Source organism: Hypomesus nipponensis, chromosome 28 (assembly GCF_054491055.1).
Source record: "Hypomesus nipponensis isolate SF chromosome 28, ASM5449105v1, whole genome shotgun sequence".
NCBI lineage: Eukaryota > Metazoa > Chordata > Actinopteri > Osmeriformes > Osmeridae > Hypomesus > Hypomesus nipponensis.
Window position 1 is genome coordinate 3,471,899 of NC_140388.1, and position 24,809 is coordinate 3,496,707.

Genomic DNA, 24,809 nt, shown 5'->3' on the forward strand with positions numbered 1-24,809 from the left:
ATTAGCAATACAGTACTTGATTCAACCTGGATTTTCTGTGTGGGTATTATAATTAAGAGACACAATTGAAGTTCATGATTTGATATCAGGCTGGATGTTGATGGCATCAAGCTCTTAAAATAACTCCAACACAGAAAAGAAAACAACGAAACATAAATATATAGGCTATAGCTTTGCCAGTTGTTCCACGTCTTCCATCGGTCTCTGCCGCCCTCCGAGTCTGTCTCGACTCACTTGGTAACAGTAACTGCCGATTTTGGCAAAGGAGAAGACACAAGTGTTTACAAGTTTCATAAGCACTTGCTCAATTCTGTTCCTCCAATGAGCAACTGAGCTTGTGTTCTGAGGTAAAGTTCGGTCGTTCTGAAATCGTCTGCTTTTCCCTGTGAAAGCAAGCTGTTTCACCTTTGGCCTATTTCAGACAAAATCTGAATTTCCGCAATCTGAATCTGAATTTCAGCAATCTGAATTTCAAGAATCTGAATTTCAAGAATCTGAATTTCAAGAATCTGAATGTCAAGAATCTGAATGTCAAGAATCTGAATTTCAAGAATCTGAATTTTTGAAATGTGTATTTGTGGATCAAATAATTCCGTTTAATTAAATTCGGCATACAAATAATTCAGATATTATATATTAAACAGCAAAATATTTCAGTTTTATGAAATTCGACACAAAAATATTTCTTAACTTTCATATTCAAATTCAGATACCTTTGTCAGCTTTAGCTCCATACACTTTGTACATCTTTACTGTATTTCCCCCACACATAGCATTTCACTCCACTCACTTTCTTCCAACGTCAGAACCACACACCCCTGTCACAATAAAAGCACACAAGAAAATACCTTACAAGTATCAGCACAATTAGAGGGAGCGCCATAATCTGTGATGTGTCCTCTAAAGACTCGGCAATTCAGTAAATGTCCCGGCAAATGTTGTCATGTGATGCAATGCGTATGTGCACACCGCCCCCTACCGAACAAGATGGGTAGCTCGGTCAGCAGGGAGCTGAAGAAGAGAGACTACTGACGTCACTCTGCTGCGCCGCACAGAATGCATTTTCGTTTTCGAATTATGAGCTGTTCTTTGCGGGCAGAACGAGAAGGGTCCAAATGCAGTGCTCCCTCCTCAGGCCCTCTAAACCGGAACTCTCTCCTCAGGCCCCTTTTTTCATGTGTATCCGAGGTATTAGCGCCACCGCTGGACGGAGGATACTGTAGGCTATTTATATTAATAGGCATTGAACTTCTGTTTTAGCATGTCAATAGTGTTTAACAAAGCGGATTGTTAATTTATCCCCCTGCAGTAGCCTAAGTTTCCCATGAACACTGCTATCCTACGTTATTGTAATATGGAATATATGTTTAGTACTATTATTACACATCTTTATGATTGAGGTGGTAATTGATGAAGCAACATTTAACATAAATACAAGGATAGATATTGATTTCAGATTCAAAGAGTAGTGTTGTTTGTATTATCAACGTTAAAATGAATTATTTCAGAGCCGGCTCTTGTTGCTGTGGAAACAATAAACAATAACACGAGCCAGCTGTTGCTGCAGCAAATGACCAACGGAAAAAATGTGATATTCTATAATGACCACTAGATGACGCTAAACTGCCAAACCTATTTTCTATGCTTGCCAGGGGCAGAACAGTGATCATGTTCGTAATGTTAGCAATACGTAACGCTAGCCGCAATGCTAATTTCCGCTATGTTAAACACTATTGACTTATGCTAAAACCGAAATTCAATGTAAGTTAGCCTATTAAAATAAATAGACTACAGTATCCTCCGACCAGCGGTGGCGCTAATACCTCGGATACACATGAAAAAGGGGCCAGAGGAGAGAGTTCCGGCAGAGAATGTCTAATATAGAGAGAACTTTTTTTTTTTTTTTTTTTTTTTTTTTTTTATTCAGATCAAATACAAACAATCCAGGCACTTAAACAGAAGATTCCAGATCAATGAATATATCTCCTGCCTCAGTTTGAACAAGAATACAACGTATAGACAGATATATACAATACTTGACAACAACAGAGATCAAGACAATAAAAATAATATCTACATAACAAACATAAGGACAAATAATATCACCAAAAAACATATAACTAATAATATCTCTACATATACGCAACATAGGGTCATCTCAGATTAATTTAAAGGTATCTAACAAGGAAACCAATTTAAGAGCTTTCTTGACTTTGATCAGCTTTAGGGATTTACTCAAAGATTTTAACTCATTCTTCCAATGATTTAAGATGGGTTTGGTCTTAAAGTATCTACATTTGTGTAAAAAGAACTTCCCCAATAAGATCACAACATTGAGAACAAAATCCAAGTTCTTATCCTCCACAAAAACACCAAATTTGAATGTCTGTACTGTCAAAGGTGGCATTATAATATCTTTGGATTTTAGCCAGCTCCACAGATTATTCCAAAAGGACTGCACCGATTCACATTGAAAGAACACATGTTCCAAACTTTCCACTTCCTCACCACAAAATACACAAGTATCTGCTTCAAAACCAAATCTTAATCTTAAGAATTCGTTTGTTGGATAAATCTCATTTAAAATCTTGAAGCATATCTCTTTTACCTTAGGGGGAAGTGGATATGAAATATACCTTGTTCTCGTTTTCTTAATTTCCTCCACAGAGAGATCTTTGAGGATATATTTTCTTCTCACTGAGTCAGGATAATATTTCTTAAGAAGCATACTTCTAACAACCCTGTTATTACATTTATTATCATAAAAGTCAACACCATCAACGGAAAGCTGCCGTAATATAGGAGTAACTTTTGAGTTCAAAATGTCTTCCCTAATTATTGATCTTAACGCGAGTGGTATGGCTCTTACAAATTTATCATAAATACTCTCAGGACACTGGAAACCAAATTTTTGGCAGAACTCCCCACACCGTAACAAATTCCCATTGTCATCCATAAAGTGAGCAACCGCCCAAATCCCCCTTGACCACCAATCCTCCATGAACACAGATCTTTTACTGACCAATATATATCTATTGTTCCACACTGGTGTATTATGTGGCGTAAAATTATGCTTGTATAATAATTTCCAGTAAAGAAGGACTTGCTGATGGAAATTAGACAGTTTAGTTGGAAGTGAACTACACTCAAAATCACAATGAAGTAAAAAATCTATACCCCCCATTTGTTGAAAAACCACATTAGGAACAGTAAACCAAAAAGAATCCCTATTCTTAAGAAAAGATTGCAACCATTTCAATTTCAAGACCCCATTCATGATATCAAAATCAATCGCATTAATACCACCTTCTTCATAGTCCTTAACAGTATCATTCTTTCTGATGTAGTGACATTTGTTTCTCCATATGAAATTGAAGTTAGCCTTATTTATAGCTTTAATCATTCTAGCTGATATGGGCAATGAGAAGGCCGGATAAATGAGCCTGGACAAACTGTCCATTTTAGATAGTAAAACTCTCCCAAAGATTGTGATATCTCTCTGCAGCCATCTATTTAAGAGCTTCTTACCTTCATCAACCTTATTCCACACATTCCTATTGTCTGTTGTGGTCATGTCTTTAGAAATAACAATACCCAAATATTTTACTTCTGTTTTAACCTTTATATTATGTAATATCTGTACAGGGCAATCATGTAAAGCAAGTATTTCACATTTATCTAAATTCAGATGCAAGCCTGAAGCTTTGGAGAATGTGTCAATTGATTGTAAAGCTAAAGGAATTTGATTATCATTCCCTAAAAACAATGTTGTGTCATCCGCCAATTGACTTATTATTATTTGATTGCCCATCACATCCAGCCCTTGAATACCACTATGTTTGATCAAAATAGATAACATTTCTGCCACCATTATGAATAATAATGGTGAGCTACCACACCCTTGGCGTATTCCCCTTTTAATCTCAAATCGTGACCCAGTACCATGTTCCAGAGCTACAGAGCTATTGATTCCATTGTATAATATACCAATTATTTTAATAAACCTTTCCCCAAATCCCAAATAGTTTAAAGTTTTTAGTATAAAAGGATGCTCAACAGAATCAAATGCTTTATAAAAATCTAGAAACATAACAAGTCCACTTCCCTGAACTGTATAGCTATAATCAATCAAGTCTAATACAAGTCTTATGTTATTATGGATTGATCTACCTTTCAAAAAACCGGATTGTGTTTCACTAATTATGGAGGAAATACCTTCCTTTAGTCTCGCAGCAACAGCCCCTGAAAAGATTTTGTAATCAGTATTAAAAAGTGTAATTGGACGCAAATTATCTAATAATCTTTTATCTTTACCAGGTTTAGGAATCAGGGTGATCAAACCTTGTTTCATGCTCGTCATTAGTTCATCCTTTTCTATACACTCCTTCAAAGCTTGAAACAATATCTCTCTCAACTCTTTCCAAAAGAACTGATAGAAATTGGATGTGAGCCCATCTGTCCCAGGGGACTTGTCTTTAGCCATCTTCAATATAACTGAGTCCAGTTCCTCAATTGTAAGATCTGACTCACACAAATCTGCAAAGGAATCCTCAATACAAGGAATGACAGGCTTGATCTTTTCAAAGAAGATGTTAGCATCCGTTGAGGAATAATTAGAGGAATACAATTTAGAATAGAAGGAGAACACTTCTCGTTCTATATTTCTAGCATTTTTGCTCTCTATTCCATTTATCATTAGACTAGTAATTGAGTTCCTTTGCTGTCTACTTTTTTCTAAATTACTAAAGTATGAGGAGTTCTTTTCCCCAGCCTCAATCCATTTAGCCCTTGATCTTATAAAAGCCCCCTGAGCCCTGCCAAGATAAAGATCATCTAATTTAACTTGTAGTTCCATTAATCTATTTTTTCCCTGCTCGTCAGGTACCGATTGACTACAGCATTGTCCAATTTCTCGAAGCAAGTTACTTTCATATTCCATTCTGTTTTTTTTAAGAGCTTTGCTAAAGTTGATGGTAAATTCTCTAATTTTGTATTTAATAAATTCCCATTTATTGACATTACTTACCCCTGAATCATTTTTCCCAAGATCTTCTATAATAACCCTTATCTTTTTGCAATAATCTTCATTTTGTAATAAACTAGCATTGAATTTCCAATACCCTTTATGTCTGGATTCCTTCACAGTTGGTATCAAAACCAGATCTATAAAGCAATGATCTGATAATGGCGCTTTTGAAATTTTAGATTGTGCAACATACCTTAAAATGTCATCACTAACTAACCAATAGTCAAGTCTAGACTTTCCTTCTCCATTAGGTTTAAACCATGAGTAACTTCTTATCCCAGGATTTAGCCTCCTCCACACATCAGTCAAATTATTCTCAGTCATGAAGCCCTGAACAATGGCATTACATTGCAGTCTACCCGACCTAGGAGGCATCCTATCTTCCCATTCATCTGGTGTCATGTTCCAGTCCCCACCAACTAAGATGTAATCAGTGGAGAACCGCGCTTTAAGTTCAGAAATCATATGGGTTACAGTCTCCAGTAGGAGTTTGTTTCGGCCATCAGTATTATAACCATAAATATTAGTTATGAGAAAAATGATATCTTGCATTTTCAATACCACTATCAACCAGTGACCGTCTTGATCAGCTTTATGAGTCACAATTTCACCAGGACAGTTGTTAAAACATATCGCTACCCCCCCAGAACGATTAGAACCATGGCTAAAGAAAATCTTGTCCCCCCATTGGTTTCGCCAAAAAGTTTCATCCGCTTCAGAAGAATGAGTTTCTTGTAAAAACAAACACTGAGATTTTAAACCCTTACAAAATAAAAATATTGCCTTTCTCTTTACAATATCCCTCAGACCCCTAACATTTAGTGAACCAAACGAAAATGTAACATTTAACATTAACACTAACAACGGAAAACAATGACCGTAACACTTGCTTTATCCGTCCACCTAGTAGCTAACTAACTAGCGTTAAACCGTAACCTTATGGAGGAGCTTCATCATTCCTTTCACCCTTTCCACCGTAACCTACCACTGACTATGATTTCACCTGTTACTTCCAATACGTCGCCCGTCTATGAAAGCAAAGGGACCCCTAAAGAAAGCCAGTTTCCCAGCTCGCCTCGCTTGTTCAATTTCAGGCCATAACTTCTTTCGTTCTTCCCAGTCCTCCCTTGGCAACATTTCAGCAAAGCGTATGCCCTTTTCCCTGCAGATTAGAGAGTCCTTGGTCCGTCGCCAAACCTCTTCCTTCATCCTTCTTTGACCAAACAGAATGATGACATGTCTGGTCTTATTGTCCATCCTCTTTCCAACTCTATGCACTATATCAACTGCATCTTCCATCTTAGCCTCAAGCTCTGGGACGATCCTTCCCAGTATTTGAACAACTTGAGCTCTGATGTTTTCATCCTTTTTTTCTTCCAAGCCTTTAACCCGAAGACACCACCTCATTCTGTATCTTTCCTGTTCCTTAACTCTCTCTTTCAGGTCATCATTCTGTTTGCACAGTCGGTCATTTTGTACCTCCAGGTCTCTAACTTTACTCTTACAGTCTTTCAACTCTTCTGCGTTAAACTGGACTGCCTTTGCTAAGCTAGCGATCATGGCGGTACTTTGCTTTGTCCGCTCACTTAATTCGGCCAACTGCTCATCTACTCTCTTTTCGAGACTTAAAATAGCCTCCAAAATAGCTTTATTGGAGACCTCATTACCCTCTTCTTCCTCCGTTGACTTCGCCTTTTTTCCTACAGGTGTCTTACTCGGTGTCGAAGGCGCCGAGTCGCAACCACGCTCCCTCTTATTTAGCATTGTGGCATCCATTGCATAGTCATGCTCCTTTTCTTTACTTTCATCTGTTCTTTCGACAGTAGGCAACATTTTGTGACCTTTGGGGTCCAATTTCAACTTAGCAGGTTTCATACCTCTTTGTGCATTCATTCTAAAGGTATACGAGTGGGCAATCAACAATATCAAGTTAGAAATTTTGGACTAGAAATTACGAGCTCCAAAAAAAACAGCCGCTCACTCCGCCATCTTGTTCAATCCCTAATATAGAGAGAACTGCCACTCTCTGGAAACTTCCGGGTTCTGAACTGGTTGAAATTCCATGTGAGGGCGCTAACGAGCGAGTGCAGAATGAATGGAGGTCTATGGAGCGGTACCCCTCAAAATCCACTTTTCTCAGGATATAATTTTTGGTCCAGTAATTTGAATTCTGAATTCGAAAGGGGAGGCCAAAAAAATACACACTGCCGGGTTTTAGATTTTTTGGCAGTCGCCTTTCTGTTCTAAAAAGCTTTTGAAAATGTCATTGACGTCATACACATCGTACGACCAGAGCTACTGCTTGACGGCAAGCTCTGGTCACTTACTTTTTTCTCTCAGGGCATCGACAACGCAGCTGACAGGTTAGGCTCTCCCTGTCAATACACATGCTAGAAAGAGTTTTGGCTTGCTAATGTTGTTGCTAATGTTGCTTATGCTCTGACATTCTGATTCCGCTTCGGATGCCATCAAGCGGGAGCTCTGGTCGTATCAGTCCTTCACTAACCAATCAGCATTTATTAGCAGAATGCTAGCGTGTTATGGGCAACAACGACTCACCATGTAAGAAATCAAAAGGACATGAGTACTCGTTCATTCAACTTTCGACCTATAATCCATGTTGAACATGCACAAACTACAATCAAATCTGAGATTTTTCAACGACAATCAGGCAAAAGAGACAAATTTAGCCGTTTAGCTCCATAGACTCCCATTCAACATGCACTCGCTCGCGATCACCGCCAGTGGAACTCTGGTGGAACTGCAGCGAAATTCTGTACAATGGGGCTTAATAGGGAGTGGCAAGGCTCTCCTTAAACAGGCTCTGGTTCCGGCTTCAGGTGCCTGAGGAGAGAGTTCCGGTTTAGAGGGGCCTGAGGAGGGAGCACTGCATTTTGACCCTATTGGGCAGAACACGAAAATGAAAAAGCATTTCCGGAAATGCATTTGAATTTGAATTGTGGTCACGATTTTGCAGCCACGTTCTTAAAATGAAAACGCATTTCTGGAAATGAAATTCATTTTCGAATTTTACATTTCAAATCGAATTTTGGTATCTATTTGCTGGGGCATATTTTGAAAATTAAATTTCAAATGTCTTTTTCGTTTTCATTTTAATTAAGTGAAAGAATGAGCAGTCTTAAAGAAGAAAATCAAAATGCAAATAGAATGATTGATTACTCGTTTTATTTATGAGTCAAATAATGCAGCCACATTCTTAAAATGAAAAAGCATTTCTGGAAATGCATTTTCATTTGAATTTTGGTCACGATTTGCTTCCATAGACGAGAAGGCATATCTCATTCTTGGAATTAAGTTTATACCCAACTTTAGACTCAACTCTGTTGTCTAAATCAGCCACACAAATACATTACGCGATCAGTGGCGTAACTATAGGGAGTGCAGCTGCACTAGAGCCCGTACCGAAAGGGGGCCCGTCCTCGATCTCATCGTAAAAGTGAGACAACATGACCGGGCCCCTTGAGGCAACTTGACTGGGCCCCTTGCTCCGCTCAAACACCGCAAGTTGAAATCTGACATGATCCAGTCCGATCAATTCGCAAACATTTCTCAATTATGGTGTCAGTTATTCATAATTATGAGCTATCACCTGCCCAATAAATTTTTTTAAAAACAGTCAGTCTTAACAACAGCAAATAATTCATTTTTCCTCATTTGCCTTTTGCTGAATGAAACAAATCTCGTTTTTATTAAGTATTATTGCCCTCGAAAAATAGCAAGGATGTCTGGGTAATATTGTTGTCAAAGATTCCCGCCCACCCACACACAAAAGTTCCCATCAGTAGTTGGAATACCACAGACAGTTGTTGTTGGGATACTAAAGTTGTGTTGCATTAGCGTTTTGAAGCGAATTAGGCTACCCCATGCCATGCCCTTTAAACATAAAAGTGGCTCCAGAAAGCGGCAGGAACGAAAAGAGCAAGATGTAAGGGTGGCAAAGCTGTCTATCCTCATTTGGATTTATGGCGAAGCGTGTTGAAGAGGACGCTACGTCTGACCCCCAGCCTATGGAGGACCAAACCTGCCATATTTACAAATGAATGAATGAATAAATAAATGTCCACATCCATGCATTTAGACAGAAATAAACGAATATATATATTAATTAATGCACAATTGTCAATCAATAGTTACATATATTTTACATGTATTTATTTATTTATTTTGTATTGATTTATGTATTGATTTATTTATTCATTCATTCATTCATTTATATATTCATTTATTTATTCATTCATTTATTCATTTATTCATTTATTCATTTATTCATTCATTCATTCATTCATTCATTCATTCATTCATTCATTCATTGTTCCCAATATGATAATGAGAGGAGGCCAGTAGGCGTGGAAACTGATGTTCAGACATTGCAATCAATCCAGAGCCATAGATTCAATCTAGCTAACGCCTGGGACACACTGGCCGCAAAGCGCCCTGGAGCGCCACAATATACTACGAATGGCGCGATGCTGTTCACACTAGACGCGCATTTCTCCACGCCGGTCACCAAGCCTTTCACCTTCTCTGAGATTTTCTTTTCTACATGTAAAGCTGACATGTACATAAACATGGCATAGGCTACAGGCTATTTAGGCAACTTGTTGCTCCAACAATAACCGTCGCAACAGCATCCCATTCCCAATATAACGTGGCAACGTTTGGCTTTTGTTGCCGTAGTCTTTGTAAAATATGTGCTATGGGGCATACAACTCCATTTAGGACTAAGCTACTTTTCATCTTGATGATTAACTTTGTGTTGTCAATCTTCACAAATTTCTCTTCTGCTTGATTGGGGGCTATATGCCAGATTGTCTATCTCGCTCTTACACACAGGACAAATATGTTGGTTTGACAATCAACAATCAGGATTTTTTATTTTAAAATGTTTACGTTTTTATCGGGGTAAACACATGGTTGGCCGGTTAGCGTAGTGAAGTTGGGTGTTAAGTGATAGCCCACAACTAACGTATTAAAATCTTTATAACATGTTTGTTTATCCAAATATCATATATGGTGAATTAAATCTTTGTTTTCAACAAGGTCGGCCAGCCTGTCCATGTAGGCTATGTTGTCCATGACAGCAAGGATGGATGTAAGGCTACATAATCGAATACAAAGCGTGGAAAACGATTAGCCAATGGTGTGTCAAATACCGCCTACCTATTTTGATTGACACATCTCATTAACATATTGAGAAGAAGAAATACAGGAATTAATGAATGAATAAATGAATGAATAAATGAATGAATAAATGAATGAGTAAATGAATGAATAAATGAATGAATAAATGAATTAATAAATGAATGAATACATGAATGAATAAATAAATGAATAGATAAATGAATACACAAATAAATACATAAATACATGTAAATTATAAGGTAATATTGATTGACAATTGTGCATTAATTAGTACATGTATTCATTTATTTATGTCTAAATGCATGGATGTGGACATTTATTTATTCATTCATTCATTTTTAAATATGGCAGGTTTGGTCCTCCATACCAGCCCGGCAACAGCAATGAGTGTGAAACTCAGCCACCAGGGTAGGCTAATAATTACTTATTACACGGCGGCTGTTAATGCTGTAGAATGCCCCATTCACTTGAATGTTCACGTTCTTCGGTCAATTATTTTTTGATAACAGACCCTATGAATAACTGACCGCTGTCAAGTGAAGTGGACTTTTTGCCTCAGATTCACATCTTTCGTAGCACTCCACAAGTAGTCCGGTAACTTTTCAACCCCAGCATTCTCCATTGCTTAGCGACGTCAGCTGATTTGAAGCCTAAAGAATGTTCAACGTCTATGAAGTTCAACGTCTTTTAAGAACTATTTCTCTGCTGATCAACACTATGAATGTTAACAAATACACTGTAAAAAGACACACTGTGTTAAGTTATTTTTGTTAGCAAGTAGCCGTGTAATAAGCGGGATAATGTATATAATGTAAGGGATAACCTGGCTGAATTAAGCCCCTTCAGGGCGAAACAAAACCCCTCCGCTTCGCGTCGGGGTGCTGTTCGCCCTGTCGGGGCTTATTTTCCCGATAATGACCGGCGCTCTATACATTATCCCTTACATAACGTTTACTGTCTGGTGTATGCAGTTGACATGGCTATTAAACGTCATAAAAATTCACATATAGGCCTAGGCTATAGCAGGCAGCAGCCAGGTTAGATATTGTAAACTATGTGCAGGATGTAGTCGGAAAATATCTAAAGTTAGATAGACTAAAAGTAAACTAGCATATCTAACGAACATAAAATCAAATATTCACCATTGAAGTGACTGTTTTTTTTGGACTAGTACCCAGATAGCACACATGACAGTCGGATAAGCATCGGCAAATAATCAGATTTCTTCTCATCTCTGTGCTCTATTTCAAACGTCGCACGTCGGCTCATCACTGACTGTTCCATTATGCTCATTCCGTGTTGTAGGCCTATTGCAAGCATATCTAGAACCAGAGACTCGCGAGTCAGAGGCGTTCACTTTTTAAATCGTCATGTATCTTCACATAGAAGGAGCAGTAGTTGTTAGGTAAGTAAATGAAAGTAGAAAAATGTCAAAAAGTTTTGCGATAAGTAGCCTATGCCTACAACAATGTGTAAAGTTATTGTAATGAGCTAGCTTCATTGGTGTTTTCATTAAAACATATTGTAGGAACCCTTAATTGTACATCATAAGTAGCCAAAATTTCCTTGCGCATCGCTAAACTCAACACTCAATAATTTCGCCTGACGATAGGTCGGTAAGGGGCCCGTTGGTGAGATCTGCACTCAGGCCCGCCAAGTCATTGTTACGCCGCTGTACGCGATTATAACTTTACTAATGGCTCATGTAGAACATAAATACCAACCTCAGTGTCTCCAGTTTGCAGAGTGGGTTCCCCAGTCCAGCAGAGAGCAGCTTCATGCCGACATCCTTCAGATCATTGTTACTTAGATCTAGTTGTCTCAGGAAGGACGTTGACTTCAGCACTGAGCCCAGAGAAGCACAACCTTCCTCTGTGATGTGACAGCCTGACAGCCTGTAGAAGGTTATCATTAGGGAGGGATCACAAACACTAATACTCTTGAGGTAGAAATATAGAATTTTCCTCTCAAACACGAAGAAGGTTTGATAAGTCAGATGAATGTCTGTCCTGGTTGGTTAACTTTCCCTTTATCTTAAATGCAATACCATCCTTTGATATGTAGAAAATTGTACATCCAGTTACATAGTTGTACAATACTCCAAGAATGTATTACATACTACATCCTGGAGCAGGTCTATCAGTATACAAGGCACCTTTTCTGACCCATAATCTTTAATGCAGAGTTAGGGTGTTAACCACATGTGAAGCAGTACATTAGCAGAACAATACAAAACATACTGCCCAGGTCAACCTACAATAATATCATGGAGTAGTTTGTCTTATACAGATTCCTGTCATACCCTGATCTGTTTCACCTATGTCATGTTTGTCTCCACCCCCTCCAGGTGTCTCCCATCTTCCTTCCTACCCTCATTTATCCCTGTGTTTTCTGCTTGGGGACAGTTTTTGTTTGTAATGCCTATAAAAGCCTTCCTTGTGTTTCTTCTACCTCCTTTAGTCTTTTCTGCCTCTTAGTTCCCTGCTTGGCTTCCTGCCTGCCCTGACTCTGAGCCTGCCAGCCGCCCTGTACCTGAATGACTCTACCTTGTAGAATATGACCCTCGCCTGCCCTGAATATTATTTGGCCGGCCTCCTTGTATTTTGAATCAACCACAAACTTGCAGCCAGTGTGTGGTGTGTGATATTGTGTAACTAGTTGTTGTCTCTTGTTGAATTTGATTACATACCTCAGTGTCTCCAGTTTGCAGAGTGGGTTCCCCAGTCCAGCAGAGAGCAGCTTCATGCCGGTATCCTTCAGATCATTGTTACTTAGATCTAGTTGTCTCAGGAAGGAGGTTGACTTCAGAACTGAACTCAGAGAAGCACAGCCTTCCTCTGTGATGTGACAGCCTGACAGCCTGTAGAAGGTTATCATTAGGGAGGGATCACAAACACTACTACCCTCTAGAGGTAGTAATATAAAATATCAGTCTGATCATTTTTCTCTCAAACACAAAGAAGGTTTGATCAGTCAGATGACTGTCTGTCCTGGTTGGTTAACTTTCCCTTTATCTTAAATGCAATACCATCCTTTGATATGTAGAAAATTGTACATCCAGTTACATAGTAGAACAGTATTCCAATAATGTATTACATACTACATCCTGGAGCAGGTCTATCAGTATACAAGGCATCTTTTCTGACCCATAACCTTTAATGCAGAGTTAGGGTGTTAACCACATGTGAAGCAGTACATTAGCAGAACAATACAAAACATACTGCCCAGGTCAACCTACAATAATATCATGGAGTAGTTTGTCTTATACAGATTCCTGTCATGCCCTGATCTGTTTCACCTATGTCATGTTTGTTTCCACCCCCTCCAGGTGTCTCCCATCTTCCTTCCTACCCTCATTTATCCCTGTGTTTTCTGCTTGGGGCCAGTTTTTGTTTGTCAAGCCTACAGAAGCCTTCCTTGTGTTTCTTCTACCTCCTTTAGTCTTTTCTGCCTCTTAGTTCCCTGCTTGGCCTCCTGCCTGCCCTGACTCTGAGCCTGCCAGCCGCCCTTACCTGAATGACTCTACCTTGTAGAATATGACCCTAGCCTGCCCTGAATATTATTTTTGCCGGCCTCCTTGTATTTTGAATCAACCACAAACTTGCAGCCAGTGTGTGGTGTGTGATATTGTGTAACTAGTTGTTGTCTCTTGTTGAATTTGATTACATACCTCAGTGTCTCCAGTTTGCAGAGTGGGTTCCCCAGTCCAGCAGAGAGCAGCTTCATGCCGACATCCTTCAGATCATTGTTACTTAGATCTAGTTGTCTCAGGAAGGAGGTTGACTTCAGAACTGAACTCAGAGAAGCACAGCCTTCCTCTGTGATGTGACAGCCTGACAGCCTGTAGAAGGTTATCATTAGGGAGGGATCACAAACACTACTACCCTCTAGAGGTAGTAATATAAAATATCAGTCTGATCATTTTTCTCTCAAACACAAAGAAGGTTTGATCAGTCAGATGACTGTCTGTCCTGGTTGGTTAACTTTCCCTTTATCTTAAATGCAATACCATCCTTTGATATGTAGAAAATTGTACATCCAGTTACATAGTAGAACAGTATTCCAATAATGTATTACATACTACATCCAGGAGGAGGTCTATCAGTATACAAGGCATCTTTTCTGACCCATAACCTTTAATGCAGAGTTAGGGTGTTAACCACATGTGAAGCAGTACATTAGCAGAACAATACAAAACATACTGCCCAGGTCAACCTACAATAATATCATGGAGTAGTTTGTCTTATACAGATTCCTGTCATGCCCTGATCTGTTTCACCTATGTCATGTTTGTCTCCACCCCCTCCAGGTGTCTCCCATCTTCCTTCCTACCCTCATTTATCCCTGTGTTTTCTGCTTGGGGACAGTTTTTGTTTGTAATGCCTATAAAAGCCTTCCTTGTGTTTCTTCTACCTCCTTTAGTCTTTTCTGCCTCTTAGTTCCCTGCTTGGCCTCCTGCCTGCCCTGACTCTGAGCCTGCCAGCCGCCCTTACCTGAATGACTCTACCTTGTAGAATATGACCCTAGCCTGCCCTGAATATTATTTGGCCGGCCTCCTTGTATTTTGAATTAACCAAAAACTTGCAGCCAGTGTGTGGTGTGTGATATTGTGTAACTAGTTGTTGTCTCTTGTTGAATTTGATTACATACCTCAGTGTCTCCAGTTTGCAGAGTGGGTTCCCCAGTCCAGCAGAGAGCAGCTTCATGCCGGCATCCTTCAGATCATTGTTACTTAGATCTAGTTGTCTCAGGAAGGAGGTTGATGTCAGCACGGAGCCCAGAGAAGCACAGCCTTCCTCTGTGATGTGACAGCCTGACAGCCTGTAGAAGGTTATCATTAGGGAGGGATCACAAGGTGCATTTTGTTCCCCAGAAGTATGTTCTCCAACGTTCTGTAGCCCAGACACAGGCCAATGCTTCTTTTTCTACCGCTCAGTATTTTCTCCAGCCACACTCAGTGAATGAGAAGCAAAATCCCTGGTTCTTTCAGAGTTGTCTGGATGTAGCTGTGTAAGAACACCACCTATGTCATAGTCTGAGGCGTCTGTGGACACAATGGTGGGCAGAGAGGGGTCAAACAGAGCAATTGCTGAACTGTCAGTTCTAAGTAGTTTTACCCGGTGGAAGCTTTTCTGTGCCTCCCGGTCCATGTGAATGTAGCACCATAGAGTACATTTCTCATTGGCTCCACGACGGCTGTGTAGTTCTGTATGAACTTGGAGTACCAGGCTGTCAGGCCAAGGAAGTACCTGAGAGATGCGGCATAACTGGGTGCTGGAGCATCATGAATAGCTACAATGAGGTTGTCATTCGGTAGAAGGCCATCCTTCTTATGGTGTGTCCCAGGTAGGTCAGGTTTTCCTGGTAGTATTTACACTTCTCAGTATTCAGATGTAGTCCAGCATTATGTAACCTGTAGATTATCGCTTTCAGGCGAGTTTCATGATCAGCACGCCTGAACTCAATAGGAGGTTGAGAATAATAGCTAAAAAAAGAATGTGGCAGCAATTGAAAATTATATTTGGAAGTAGGTTATGTATGAATTCAAAACATTGCAGAAGGCCATGGTTTAGACTTGATGTGGGCTAATAATGTTACGGTCTTCACATCTTGAACAAAATTAATAAAATACTTCAAAATAACTTTGCCACAAACTTGCTTAACTGAAGCTTTAAAATAAAAGTGAAAGATGACCGTGACTAAAATGTGGATGAACTGAAATAAGTATTATTGCAAATCCAGCACAGACGTACACATCAAAAGGTGACCCAAACTGTAGCACACTTTGCTTGGCAGAACATTAATTAAAAAATTCTCAGCATGACTACGAATATATCATTATTATATTACACATGCACATTAAATCCAAATCCAATTATTACTATTCCCCCTGTATGGACAGCTGCTGTAAAGATTTCCAATGATCATAGTCTGCTTCCACAGGTCCAGATAGGCCTGGACAGTGGCAGACTCTGGCTGTTTGAAGGGCAGGGGTGGACAAATTAAAAGGGCTGCTACTGCAGACAAGGGGCCCCAACAATGGGAATGGGACAACACCCTTAATGTAACCATGGCCTCACTTTGGGGAAGTATGCCCTCATGGGCACATTGTAGGGGAGACTGTTGGGCACATTTTCTCCTTTGGAAAAGGGCACCATTTGGAACACTGTCATGTAGGGGCAGCATAAATTCAAAGGAATGTGAGGTGCTGATGGCTCTGTGGGCAGCTTGCCCTGGGGGATGGGTGAAGCATCTTATATGGCCTTCTGTCCTCTGGTCAGTGTAAGGGGTCAATGAGACAGTTGCTCTGAACTTTGGCTGGAAGGACTGTGTCCTGTTTCATTGTTTGTGTTAATTAAAAGTATTGTTTGAAGATGGTCACACAAAGGACAGTTGACCATATGACTGGTCAACCCCTGTGCCTTTATTATGTACTGCTCTGGAGAGAGCTGTGACATCAAAGAACTTTGGGACACTTGTTTCAAGCTATCACTAAGTTGAGTGAGCTAATCAGAGTTTGCTACATTGACCTTATAGAATGCCATTTGATCTTAGGTTTATATAAGGCAGTGCATGTGTGATAGGTCTCTATCACTCTTACGAACGGCCTGTTAATGACTGATCAGCAAAGCTTTGTTTAATCATATGTAATTGTATAGTCTAAATAAATTAAATTGAAACTGCCATTTTGACTATGTTCAAATCTACACAGTCCAGCTAGAATTTTCTTCCACACACCCCCTGAGTCTTCCAGTGGGCCTGGATACTCACATGGGGACAGTATATTGCACCTATAATATTGGGGAAGCCAGAAAGAGAGGATGAAGTAATATAGAGGCTTGTCAACATGAAGGCTACGTGAAAATAGCCTACAGAAACTGATGAAAATATTCAGGTACCACTTTGGAACAAGGTATATCTTTACTGGCATAGTTGCCTTTGCTAAACCTTTCTGAGTCACCAACCCTGTACAAGAATGTCCACATGCAAAGAAACAGATATGCAGACAGACAAAACTGTGTCAAGGCTTGGCTACAGTGAGTTTACTTCCTTATGTGTGATTCCAGCAGACTAAATAGTCTCGGCCTACCTACATAGACTGCAGTCTACTACCCTCATTTCTACTATTATAGTCTACTTCTCTCCTTTCTACTACTTTCTACTAAGGATGGTAGTCTACTGTTTTGTTAATTGCCATCCTTAAATGTTTTTATACATATATATATTTTTTTTAAGAATGACAATAAAATCTATTTTGGTTAAACTATGCTGGGCCTGCTGAACCAATACCTCTTCCACAGATACTGGTCAGTGAAGCATTACTTCTGTCTCTGAAGACCCTTGGGGCTGTTTGCTCTTTGTATAATCTGAGCACCTTCCTCCACAGGGTTGTCGAAGAACGGATACATTTACATTTATTCATTTAGAAGACGCGTTTATCCAAAGCAACCTCCAAGAGAGAAAGCTTTACAGAGCATAGGTCAATGATCATAAACAATGAGATAGCCCCAAAAACATACGGGCTGCTGTGTTCTGAATCCTCTGGAGAGAGCGGGTTGCGCATGCTAGGAGACCGGCGAGAAGGGAGTTGCAGTAGTCCAACTTGGAGAGGACAAGTGCTTGGACTAGCAGCTGGGTGGAGTGGTCAGACAGGTATTTCTTGATCTTCCAAATGTTGTAGAGGGTGAATCTACCGACCGGGAGACTGCAGCAATGTGCCATAATTGATTGTAACTTGTATAGATGATCTGCTTAGTTTAGGCCTTATTTTATGTCAATTAACCAATGGCTTTTGAAAACAAATAAAGTTACATTATTTCTTAACTTGTTCATTTAAATGAAAACATTCTTAATTCTTAATTCAATATAAATTCATGCTGGGTCATATTGTGAGAAAAAAAAGTCTGCACTTATGTTTCCCATTACGGACAAAAGTGCTTTGCGCGGGAATTCACTGGCCGGAATTGTCTTTTGAGATTCTGTTTCTGCCTGTTTGAAATTATTTGCAACCCATCTTAATTTAGCTCGACTTTTAGCCTGACACAAAGCAGGCTAGTTCAGAAGTATAAGTTACCTTGGTTACTTAGCTAGAACTAGAATAAGAGGACAGGAACGGAACTCTGAAGTAAGGTAGACTTGTCTAAATAAGCCTGGCATTTCCTTAATCTACGTTGATGGAAAACGCCCCAGTTCTCTCTTTGTTAAAGCCATTTTACTGTTGTAATAAAACAAGTGGTGTCCACAGATTAAATTCAGTCTTTTTGCACTGTGATTAGGGAAACCCCAGATGTTCACAAAGTGTGTGATGGATGACAGGTTGTGTCGTCATACAAAATAGATTAAGAGTTTACATTTCAGATAAGCTGCGTTTCATTACCCTTTGGACAAGGGCTGACAGATTGTCAACACTACCAAAATACACTCACCCTCCACTTTATTAGGTACACCTGTTCAATTGCTTGTTAACACAAATAGCTAATCAGCCTAACACATGGCAGCAACTCAATGCATTTACGTAGTCAAGACAACTTGCTGAAGTTCAAACCAAGCATCAGAATGAGATTTATGCTGGGGTCACACTACAGGATAATTGGGCCGATTTCGCCCCTTCCGACAATCCTTCCCTTGGTGTGAGGTGTGTCAAGAGTGACTTAATCTGCTCGGAAGGACGTCGGAGGCGCCCCGATCGCGAATCCTAAATATTCAACATGTTGAATATTTGCGATCAGAAATCCTGATGTGTGGAGGGAACCCCGAGGACGCAGAGTTTATCACGTAAAAACGAAACTATATCCAATCAGAAAGCAAACTGAGAGAAAATGGAAGCATAACAATAGGAGTCACGGTGCAGCACAAAGTTAAATGGAATTGATTTTTGGCAACCTTTTCTTTTTTTCTGTGAAAATCATTGCAAAATATATTGTCTTCCTCCATATTGTCCGCCATGCTTATTCTTAAGTCTCAAGAGATTTTGCGAGATTTCTTGTGTTAACAGTTGGGACACTAGTTGGAAATCTGTTTGTGCTGTCTTCAAATCATGGCACACCACACACTGTAGGAGCAAAACGGCTAAATCTACGATTTTTTTTTGTGTGTGTGTGTGGTCTCCCACAGTTTGACGATCTTATAAGATCAAAAAAATCATTTAGTGTCAAACTACTCCTCACTGAGAGAAAGGATATCTTTATTGGTATGATGTTTATACCCAACTTGAGAATAAATTATATTGTCTTATATAATCAACCATACAAAGACATTGTGCTATTATAACTTTGCTATAGTCTCATGTTGAACATAAAGTACAGACCTCAGTGTCTCCAGTTTGCAGAGTGGATTCCCCAGTCCAGCAGAGAGCAGCTTCATGCCTGAATCCCCCAGGTTGTTGTCACTCAAGTCCAGCTCTGTAAGCTCTGAGGAGGGGAGAGCTGAGGCCAGCGCTTCACAGCACCGTGCTGAGAGGTTACAGTCATTCAGCCTACATGACATAAGGAGAACATGACACATCATCAGAGTCATAGTTGATACAATAGGATCATACGATAATCAAATATCACATCACAATATGTACAGGCTCATATCAGCATAAAAATGGCTTTATACATACAGAGCAGTTTTGGAGTCTTTGACCACAGGCAGCAGCCTCAGAAGATCTTCCTCTGATCTGGAGTATATCTTCAGGTCAAACACGTCCATCTTCTCTTCTGAAGTCAGCAACACAAAGAACAGAGCTGACCTCTGTGTAGATGAGAGCTCCTCACTGGAGAGACTTCCTGAGCTCAGGTAGTGTTGGATCTCCTCCACCAGAGAATGGTCATTCAGTTCATTCAGACAGTGGAACAGATTCATGCATCTCTCTGGAGAGGACTCCTTTCTGATCATCTCCTTGATGTACTTGACTGTTTCCTCATGGCTCTGTGTGTTGCTTCTTGTCTTAGTCAGTAGGCCTCGTAAGTCTAACTGATTGGACTCCATTGAGAGGCCCAGGAAGAAGCGGAGGAAAAGGTCCAGGTGTCCATTCTTACTCTGCAAGGCCTTGTCCACAGCACTCTTGTAGAGGTGGACGTCAGATGTGTCTGAGGTGGACTGAGACATCAGATTCTCATTGTTGTTGATGAATAAGATAAACACAAACACAGCAGCCAGAAACTCCTGAAAGCTCAGATGGACAAAGCAGAACACCTTCTCCTGGAAGACTTTACCATCCTGTCTGAAGATCTGTGTGAACACTCCTGAGTACACTGAGGCATCACGGACATCAATGCCACACTCTGTCAGGTCTTTCTCATAGAAAATCAGGTTGCCTTTGTCCAGCTGGTGGAAGGCCAGTTTTCCCAGTGACAGAATGCTCTTAATGCTCTCTTCATCCCAGTGTGGATCTGTCTCAGTTTTCCCATGATACTTCACCTTCTTCTGTTTGGTCTGTAACACCAGGAAGGTTGTGTACATCTCAGTCAGGGTCTTGGGCATCTTCTCTTTCTTCTCTGTTCTCAGCATGTGCTCCAGGACTGTCACACACATTAGGGAGAAGACTGGAATGTGGCACATGATGTAGAGAGTCCTTGATGTCTTGATGTGTGAGATGATTCTGCTGGCCAGGATCTCATCACTGCATCTCTTCATGATGTACTCATCCTTCTGTGGGTCATTGAACCCTCGTACCTCTGTCACCAGATTAACACACTCAGAGGGGATCTGATTGGCTGCTGCAGGTCGAGTGGTGATCCAGATGAGAGCAGAGGGAAGCAGGTTTCCTCTGATCAGGTTGGTCAGCAGCACATCCACTGAGGTGGACTCTGTGACATCACACCAGCTCTTGTTCTTTTCGAAGGCTAAGGGCAGTCGACACTCATCCAGACCGTCAAAGACAAACAGAACGTTGTACTTGTCGTAGTTGGAGATTCCTGATTGTCTGGTTTCTGAGAAGAAGTGATGGACAAGTTCCATCAGACTGAACTCTTCTCCATCCAACAGATTCAGCTCTCGAAACGGCAGAGGAAAGATGAACTGGATCTCCTGATTGGCTAGTCCCTCAGCCCAGTCCGTGATGAACTTCTGCACAGAGACAGTTTTTCCGATGCCAGCAACTCCTTTTGTCAGAACAATTCTGATAGGTGTGTCTCGTCCAGCTGAGGGTTTAAAGATGTTGTTGCATGTGATGGCTGTCTGTGGTCTTGCTGATTTTATGGATGCTGTCTCAATCTGTCTCACCTCATGTTCTTTATTGACATCTGCACTGTCACCCTCTATGATGTAGACGTCTGTGTAGATGTCATTGAGAAGAGTTGGGTTTCCTTGTTGAGCTATGCCCTCAAAGACAGTCTGAAACTTCGTCTTCAGTTTAGATTTGAGTTGACGTGAGAGTTTATGATGAGAAAGCTCTCCTGAATGACCAAACACAGATGTTATTCTAACAGGGCTTTAGTTTGCAAGAGAAAGTTACTTAACAGTTCAGAAGTAAAATATAATATCTGTCATTAAATATAATTACAGATATTGATGGATTATACATAAACATTGATTTTCCATCATTGCACTTTGCCAGTTGAAAGTTACTCCGATTCTCTTAACCTGTATCTTCATCATAAACCATCAGTCGGTCAACTAAGACTAAATATGGAGTCTCTTACTTTTCTCCAGAGTATCAGCCAGCTCCTTCTGGTTCATGTTCCTCAGGACGTGCAGTGTGATCTTCAGAGCTCCCTTTCTGGCACTGCTCTCCTGCTTCTGATATTCAGGGTCCACCACTTCATGGTCCTCCCTCTGACTCTCTAAGCCTTCTGGGAAATCTGAACTCAGAATCCTCTTCAGTCTCTTCAGCTCTTCCTTCACAAACCTGATGACAGTCTCCTCAAGCACCTGAAACAGGGAGGGAAGATATTAGAGGAACCAGGAACTCTGTACACAGTAGTACAATCGGATTAAAATGATTATGTCTTGTTTGTACTTTATACCCACTGTGAATATAGATGACAAGTCGTCATGGTGACTCTGGTCTGACTTCTGTTGATCTCTGTGGACAAGACATGACAACATATGAAGCACATGGGCTAAATATCTAAGACTAAAATACTGAACTGTCTCCATTCCTGCATACACACAGACACACTGTTTGAGTGATACAGAGTAAACTATCTTCTATACCAGCGGTCCCCAACCTTTTTTGCGCCACGGACCGGTTTAATGTTGAAATATTTTCACGGACCGGCCTTTAAGGCGTGGCGCATAAATACATAAAATAAAATGATACGACCGGCATACAAACGGTGGCATTTTCTAAATACAATAATAAACGTGAATCCACTGTGTACTCTTATGCAACTTTATTAGCAGCGGCCTCGTAACATCGTGCCAACAACATAACATGAATCCTCTCTGCCCTTATTATGTCCATGTCTCTGCGGCTCTGCCCCGCTCTGCCCCAAACACTCTCTGGTCGCTATGGTAATATTTAAACATGCCTTCAAAATAAGACGCAACACAAAAACAAATATTTAAGGTGCATGAAAAATACATTTATTTTTATTTTTTATAAAACTGAAATAATGTAATTATTTATTCTTTCTCTGCGGACCGGTACCAAATGACCCACGGACCGGTACCGGTCCGCGGCCCGGGGGTTGGGGACCGCTGTTCTATACCACTAGATAGCACTGATTCATTCCTTTCCATGAGGGGGTTTCCTGTTTACTAGCTGTCTGAGTAATCAATAATTTCCTTAAACCATACGTCTGACAAATTAAATGTCACTCCTTTAAATGTTGCAGCTGAAGATGTGTTGGGCATCAGAATCTGTTGAGGTATTTAGGTGCTTTTAGATGCACGTGGACTCTGATCATATGTTTCATAGCCAGATGGTTTAGTGTTATTGTCTGATGAATAAAATGCAGGAGACAGTTGATGACTTTAGACCCTCTCGTGTTTGAGCCAATCTGCAGATTGTTATGTGTATTGTTTTATGTTTGTGTGTTAAAGATGGTTGTTTCTGTGTTCAATTGTTTGTTCGTTAATAAATATGTATGGAGAGACATGTACCATTTTATTACAACTGATTCTCAGAATTTCCACCACAGTGTGTTTCAACCAGACACTGAAGAATGACATCAGGGTCCACCTCACACAGGGCTGCATGTTTGCTAGCAGCCTGCTTTAGACACTGCAGCACTCCTCCACCCAGGAGTTTAAGACCTTCTGGTCTCAAGAAGTCTAAGTGGGCTGAGCCCCGCCCGGTCTGTGCTCATACCAGGCCTGGTACCTGCAGGGCTTTGACTCTCATGCTGTCTGTGTGTGTGTGTGTGTGTGTGCATGGAGGTTATGACTAGGGTGACCACACATCTGTGCATGTGTGTGTGTTTGTGTGAATCTGTGTGTAGGGAGGGGGGGGTTATGTTTGTCAAACAGTCACTTATCTATTTTTATTAAATGAAAGGCAACTGGGAGATAACCCACTGATAGGCCTCGAGCAGGAATCAAACCTTCTTGATGTGGCAGTATTAACCACAATGTCACACAACAAGGAGGTCAAAGGGGGTTGATGTGCCTATTGGTGGTCTATTGGTTATGACCAGTGAGAAATAGAGTGAAGACTAACAGCACATCCTAAAGACATATTTAATAACAGCTCCTACTCACTGTGTAGCTCTACCACATGGTCTCCATCAGCCAGGCTGGGAGTTCTGACTTTTGGTTAGTAGAAATGTGACATGATTAAAAACTCATGACTAAATGATCCTAAATGATTATTTGTTACCTTTACAGTGAATACCAGCAGAGGTCAGTACATACCCTTCTTCATTAGAAGGTCCTCCTCCATCACTGAAGGTGGGAGGTAGACCCATAGACCTGTCACTCTTCATGGACACACAGCTGGGTACAGGTGAGGCTGGTCTCTGCCGTTTGATCCTGTTAGACACAACACAAATATTACAGTAACAAAGCTTCTTTAGGTGAAGAGATAAATATACATACATATTCTAAGGAGATGAAGTAGGTTGATCATCATAGTACTGGATTAGATGAGTCTTTAGATAAGTACAGAGAAAGGTCTCACTGTCCCAGAGACAATGTTATTATTAATAGACCAGGTTCTTACTTCTGTTTAGTAGTAATGTCTTTGTCTCTGAACTTCAAAGGTAGATCCATAGACTTATCACTCTTCATGGACACACAGCTGGGTACAGGTGAGGCTGGTCTCTCCTGCTGGATTGGGCTTCAACACAACAGAGACAGACCTTCAGTCTCTCATTTATTCTGACTAATGATGATGTCATAATATCACTGCTGAGCTCTGAGATGGAGAACAGTCATGAACAGTTATGGATTCTCATCTTACCTCTTAGCTTTGGTGTCCATGTCATGTTCCCCAGAGAGACTCGTTTTAGAGACAGGAACCCCTTCCTCTCTCTCCCCAGAGAGACTCATTTTAGAGGCAGTGCCCCCTCCTCCCTCTCAAAGTCAGAACTTCCTTTCTCAGGGTTAGATTAGAAGGATTTTGAAGCCAGACCTGAAGAGCTGTAAACAAACAAGTTAGAACAAGCTCCACTCCATCATACTGCACCATCAGCTGGACTGAGCACTACCTCACTTCCTCTTACAACAAGCTCCACTCCATCATACTGCACCA

At 40.5% G+C, this 24,809-nt stretch overlaps 1 protein-coding gene across 1 annotated transcript in view; it reads right to left on the reverse strand.

Moving 5' to 3' along the window:
• Positions 1–24,538, reverse strand: part of LOC146219512 (NACHT, LRR and PYD domains-containing protein 12-like) — a 59,613-nt gene extending 35,075 nt beyond the window's left edge. The window contains exons 1-8 of the mRNA XM_084695280.1: positions 24,519–24,538; positions 22,145–22,199; positions 21,817–22,045; positions 19,794–21,570; positions 19,497–19,664; positions 14,840–15,010; positions 13,860–14,030; positions 12,879–13,049 (exon numbers count right to left, since the gene is read on the reverse strand). Coding sequence (XP_084551406.1) covers positions 12,879–13,049; positions 13,860–14,030; positions 14,840–15,010; positions 19,497–19,664; positions 19,794–21,570; positions 21,817–22,045; positions 22,145–22,199; positions 24,519–24,538 — 2,762 coding nt within the window. The remainder of the gene's footprint in view (positions 1–12,878; positions 13,050–13,859; positions 14,031–14,839; positions 15,011–19,496; positions 19,665–19,793; positions 21,571–21,816; positions 22,046–22,144; positions 22,200–24,518) is intronic.
• Between the last annotated feature and the right edge of the window lie 271 nt (positions 24,539–24,809).